At 35.2% G+C, this 6,125-nt stretch overlaps 1 protein-coding gene across 1 annotated transcript; it reads left to right on the forward strand.

Annotated features, from left to right (window-relative positions):
- The first annotated feature begins 2,850 nt into the window (after positions 1 to 2,850).
- On the forward strand, positions 2,851 to 5,882 carry LOC129924757 (uncharacterized). Its single transcript, XM_056021350.1, has 2 exons — positions 2,851 to 3,526; positions 4,090 to 5,882. Exons 1-2 carry the CDS (start codon positions 3,435 to 3,437, stop codon positions 5,774 to 5,776), a joined length of 1,779 nt encoding a protein of 592 aa, XP_055877325.1. The 5' UTR covers positions 2,851 to 3,434; the 3' UTR covers positions 5,777 to 5,882.
- Positions 5,883 to 6,125: the final 243 nt, after the last annotated feature.

Here is a 6,125-nt window from a genome sequence, read left to right on the forward strand (position 1 = left end):
AGTTTTGTTATTATACGTTCATGTTAATCAACAATTATGTGTCGTTTTAAAAACGCCAGTGGGTGCAAAGAGAATGTACGCATGACAGGCAGGTCGAGCCGCTCTAGCGCAGGCCGCTGGGAAATACAAAGTATTATGAAATATTATAAGTTTCAACTTGATCCGAGAATGGATGTTGAAGAAATAACGTGTTCAAACTTTTGACCACACAGAGTGAGTTGATATAAGCTTTGTAATAAGAGGGCTAGTGACAGTATTAGCCAAAGATCCAGTCTTGCAACATTAATGGCACTTCTTTTCCACACCCTTACCTTAAAATATACTAACTAGCAGATTGCGTGACTTTTTTTCTTTTCTCTTTTGATTCACGTGAGATAAGATAAATGAAAAAAAAAAAGAAAAGTGTTATCACAAGGGTACAGATGTCAAGTATAATTCTTTCACAAAACAGGTTGGTACTTCACCAATTAGACTGTTACATGGGGGAGGGGAGGGAGTGCTCAAATTGAAAGCCCATCCATCCAAGGGCGTAGCTAGGAATTTTCCATCATTTGGAAGCCCGGGGGGGGGGGGCTGGACCTCTTTGGGGGCCCCTCTATTTTGCGTAATATTTAATGTGAAAAACACTCATTTGGGGGCCCCTCTCATGAGGAGGCCGGGGGATTTTCAAATTCTCCCCTCCCCCTCAGCCACCTTAGCTACGCCACTGCTTCCATCGCACTGTACTGAATCCCCACTGAAAGCGAGATCCTTTCTTAGCCTTAGGGCCAAAGATATTCCCCGTTTCTGCTCTGCAAACAGATCTAGAATAGAATTCGCATGTCTTTCTTTACACGTTTAATCTTACAATGACTAGACCAATAGGATCAGGATTAGTAGATCTAGTCCAATCTAGTGCCTAGCGGTGCGGTTAGGGTGTTATATTTACTTTAGTGTTATATTATAATGTTCGAGACCGATCCGTATTTTAATGTGATATTACTGTATACTTAATAAATAAATCTGCAGAATTAAGATGTCAGAAGCTAAGCTATTTCTCTAATATTTTGTAGATGAAAATTATTAATACATTTATATATATAAATCTAGATCTACATTTGGGCTCTATTTAGTCTTATTACGTTGTTGTCAATTGTTTACAGAGGATATGTCAAAACTGAGACTTATAAAAATAGTCCTTTTTAAAAAAAAACAAAAACTTACAACTAAAGCTTAGTTTGTATCAAAATTCCTTAGAAAAAAACAACAACATTTGAATCAGTATTTCATTCAATGAGTTAGTTAATATATGGAAAATATCTTTTATAATGAGCCATTGATACTTTTTCCCTTGTAACCTTAGATGCAATTTTTTTTTTGTATCAATGCGCGAATCTATGAATGAAAATGAAGCTTGAGTTATTAATCTTCATTAGTCTGTTACCTTTTTAAAAAACTTACCTCCTCTGAATTGTTTAATTAAAAATGGTGTATTTTTATGAAAAATCTGCTTTCATAGATAATTTTATAAATTAAATGGTTCATTTTTGGAAAAGAAAAAAGTAGCTGTTGTATCAGAATTTTGAAAGGTCTAAAATATCATGACATCCAATTTTCATTTTCTTTTCTAGTTTATGAAATGTAAACGGGACGAACGGACGGACAGACATACCACACAAAACTAATAGCGGCTATTCCCCTTTCGGGAGCCGCTAAAAACAGAGGTCATGCTTTACAAGTCCCTTATCGGAACTAACACTACTCCACAAATCAAGGTGAATGACCATCTCCTTAATGTGGTTGACCATTTGACCTACCTGGCCTGGGTGACGATGCTTCACTGTCCAGAGACAACCGTCTCTCAAAGGTCAAAAGCGCTTTTGTCTCTTCAAACTGAGTACTTGTTAATTGTGTTTTTTAAAAATTATATTTGACTTATATGCATATTAAATAAATGTTTTCACTTTGAAAAAAAAAGTAAGTAGCTAGTATGACAGAAAGTATTTAATTTAGTAATACAGTAAATAAATAAGTGTGTTTATTTACCAGGATAAACACATAACAGCCTTCTACATTCCAAGCACTGGCGGATCCAGAACTTTGGAGTGGGGGAGGGGGCGATTTTTTTCCAAACCCTAACCCTAACGCCCAGTAAATCTAACCCTATGCATAAACGTGCGTACAGCATATATATATATATATATATATATATATATATATATATATATATATATATATATATATATATATATATATATATATATATTCGATATATGAGAATAAAATAAGACTGTTTCTCAATCTTCGGCGAAAAAAACAGAAAAAAAACAGTCTTTCTCTTGCAAGCTTGGGGGTCTGGGAGAGCGCTGTACGCCCAAAAGCGTTTTTTTGCATTTTTCTCTGCAGAAACGCATTCTTCTGACATCTACAGCTCATTATTTATCAGTGGGGTTCGGGGCCAAGCCCCGACGCCAAAAGCGTTTTCTTGCATTTTTCACGGCTGAAACGCATTCTCCTGACATCTACAGCTCTTTAATTATTAGTGGTGTTCGGGGCGAAGCCCCGACGCCAAAAGCGTTTTCTTGCATTTTTCACGGCTGAAACGCCTTCTCCTGACATCTACAGCTCGTTACTTATTAGTGGTGTTCGGGGCGAAGCCCCGACGCCAAAAGCGTTTTCTGGCATTTCTCACTGCAGAAACGCATTCTCCTGACATCTACAGCTTATTATTCATCAGTGAGGTTCGGGGCGAAGCCTCGACGCTAAAAGCGTTTTCTGGCATTCTTCACTGCAGTAACGCATTCTCGTGCCCTACAGCTTATTATTCATTCTATTATAAAGTGCCTTTTGAATAATGAGAAAAATATTCTAATATGAATTTATAGTCCCTTAAGGGGGATGCACAGTGAGAAAACATAGATTTAGGTCAAAAATATCGATATTTTAAAATTAATTGATTTTAATAGTTTAAAATGTCTAGAATACGAATTCCCTATCAGAATACTAAAAAAAATACGTTTTATACATCAATTTTGTATTTTAAATGTAGATATATAAGCAAAATGTTGATGTTTTGGTGAAAAATCAACATTTTGTAAGCTATAGTTGATAAGCTAATGTACGCTCTCATCCCTAACAGATGGTATCGATACAAAGGTCTACTTTTCTAGTTCCGATTATGTGCATGGTTTCTCATTCTATAAATAAATAGTACTGCAATAAACTTTCAAAATACGTCACTACCTCTTTTTTTTCCCTATATCCTCATATACACACCCACAAAGCCATATTTACGCATGCGCACCATCAAAGCTTCTCTGGATACTGTACATACACGCATGCGCACTGAAAAAGCTTCCGTAACAACAAAGTATGCACGCATGCGCACATGACGTGAACCGGTCCTTCTGTAAACTTCCTCACATCAACAATCGATTCATTATTGAAACTCAGAAATGCCAACAAAAGGTTATATGTTTGGAAAGAAAAAACGTTACTGTAAGCCCAGAGGACGACATGCTTCAAAGACAAATGCACAATTACAAAGGTAAGTCTAGATCTAGAGTTTGCTTTTTTTTTTTTATTTACTAGACAAGCGTGTGCTGACACATAAAATTGATAAAATAATGAAACCTTGGCTCTTTGAGTTCGACAACGTGTTTATCCAATGAATCACATCTAGATCTAGAATCTAGATTCTATAGACATTAAATAAATATCATGAAAATGATTGCAAACATAGAGATCTATCCTTTTATAGATCTAGTCTATATTAGGAGCATAGATCACATTAGAACTAGATAATCTCTAGAGATTAGATTATCATGTATGATGATGTATTGAACAGTATTGTAGGACTTCAACTTCAACTCAAGTCTTGGTCTTAGTTGTTTTTTTTTAGATCTAGTACATATTGTCATATATAGATCTACATTACATGTAACATGTCTCTATACATTCTTTACTTTTTATGATTAATACAATATATGATTTCTAAAATGCATTATAAAATTTAAAATAATCTTCATGTTGTGATAGATGTGACGTGTACTTTCATACTATTGAATTTTTTTTTAAAGACCCTCTAATTTATTTTTTATTTGTTTGCAGCTCTGTTTTGGACACAGCTGGATCTGAAGCAGCAACAACACAGCCTGCAAGTGCAGCTGAGCGAAAAATATCCCTAACTGCAGTTACTAACGCTGATAACACCAATAAGAGGCTGCCTGAAGATTTCATATACGTCATGATGAATTCAATGCAATTGACCACAATGGTCTCCTTGTTGTGCTGTCCACATTGCTTTGACAACAAATTAACTATGTGCATCACACAATCAAAAGGCATGGCTCATTTGATTAAAATCAAATGCCTAAATTGTGAAACATATTTGTGGTCCGACTGGACCTCAAAAAAAAGTAATGATGTTCATCTGGATATTAATGTCCGCGCTGTCGCTGCATTAAAAGAATCTGGAATCTCGCATTCTAAATTTGATAGGTTTTGTGGACTTATGAGTATGCCCTGCATGCACAGAAATACTTATAACAATCTAGCTAACATAGTCAATACTGCTATAATTGAAGCTGGTGAAGAATGTATGATTAGGGCATCTGCTGTTGTGCATGGAAGAAACATTTCACAACCTCTAACTACAGATGAAAGAATAAGTTCAACAGGCTGTCCTGTTATTACAGTTTCTTTCGATGGGACTTGGCATAAAAGGGGCCACTCATCTCATTCAGGAATTGGCACAGTTATTGATTTTGATACTGGACTCGTCATCGACACCGAAGTCCTATCAAATTATTGCCATGTTTGTGATTCAAACTCTGCAGAACTAAACTTTGATGCCTCTAAGCATATGTGTCAAAAAAACTTCAGTGGCTCAGCAAATGCAATGGAGGCCGCAGCAGCATCCAAAATCTTTTCGCGCTCTGTGGCATCCAGAAAACTTGTTTTTGGCACGATGCTGTGTGATGGCGATAGTAAATCGCATTCATCTGCCATTACCAACTCAGGATATGATGTAGAAATCTTAAAAGAGGACTGCATTAACCACATCTCAAAAAGAATGTTTAATGCTTTGAACAATTTAAAAATGTCTAACAAAAAAGAACTAAATTATAGGCTTACAAAGCCAAAAATTGAAAAAATTACAAATTACTATTCCAAAGCTCTGCGCCAAAATGCTCCCGACATTCAAAAAATGAAGCTGGCTGTTATGGGCTCATTTTTTCATATGATGAGCTCAGACCTAGATCATAACCACAGGTTGTGTCCTGATGGCGCTACATCTTGGTGTCACTTTAAGAGATCAGAGGCACTAAAACAGCCATATAAAAAACACAACCAGACCATCACATCAGAAATAGGTAAACTGTTATTTCCTATAATGAAAAGACTAACAGACACAGATCTGTTAAAAAGATGTTCTAGAATGGGAACACAAAACGCCAATGAATCTTTTCATTCCCTCATTTGGCAAAGATGCCCCAAAACAGAATTCGCAACATTAAAAACGGTAAGGGCTGCGACATACCTTGCTGTTTTGGCCTTCAATAATGGACCTGTTGGCATCAGATCAGTTTTTGACATATTAGGCATTCCCTGGACACTAAAGAACATTTCTTCTAGTGAGAAAAAGCAAAATGTCAAACTACAGCTTGTTAGAAAAAGAAAATCAATCGCATTAGTGTCCAGGAGAAAAAACTTGAAAAAACGAAGAATTGAGCATGAGCACCGGGCAGAGGTTCTAGAAGGTCCAACCTATCAATCAGGTCATTTTAATGAATAGTTTTTTGTTTTTTTTATTATCTATTATGTTGTTTTATGTAAATATTCCCTTTTTTTTCATTTTTATGGTTACAATAAATATTTTATATCATTTTAAAAACTTTAAATGCGTTTTTCTCAAAATGTATTTTTAGGTGCATGTTGTCCACAAGAATCTCAAAATCTTTAGTTCTGTATAAGTTAGACTAATAATTTTTCACATGTAGTTTATTGATAGTATATCATAGGTAATAGGCTGCAAAAATTTTCAATATGTATAATAAATTTCATTAAAAAATAAAAATAATGATGTGACCTCAGATGAAAAATGGGGTCGGAAAAAAATAAAAATTTTAAAAATTCATAAAAAT

The sequence above is a fragment of the Biomphalaria glabrata genome, chromosome 2 (genome assembly GCF_947242115.1).
Source record: "Biomphalaria glabrata chromosome 2, xgBioGlab47.1, whole genome shotgun sequence".
In the NCBI taxonomy this organism is placed as follows: domain Eukaryota; kingdom Metazoa; phylum Mollusca; class Gastropoda; family Planorbidae; genus Biomphalaria; species Biomphalaria glabrata.

Coding starts and splice junctions, on each gene's coding strand:
- LOC129924757 (XM_056021350.1), top strand. CDS start 3,435: ATGCCAACAAAAGGTTATATGTTTGGAAAGAAAAAACGTTACTGTAAG. Junction 3,527..4,089: donor ACAAATGCACAATTACAAAG/GTAAGTCTAGAT, acceptor ATTTGTTTGCAG/CTCTGTTTTGGACACAGCTG.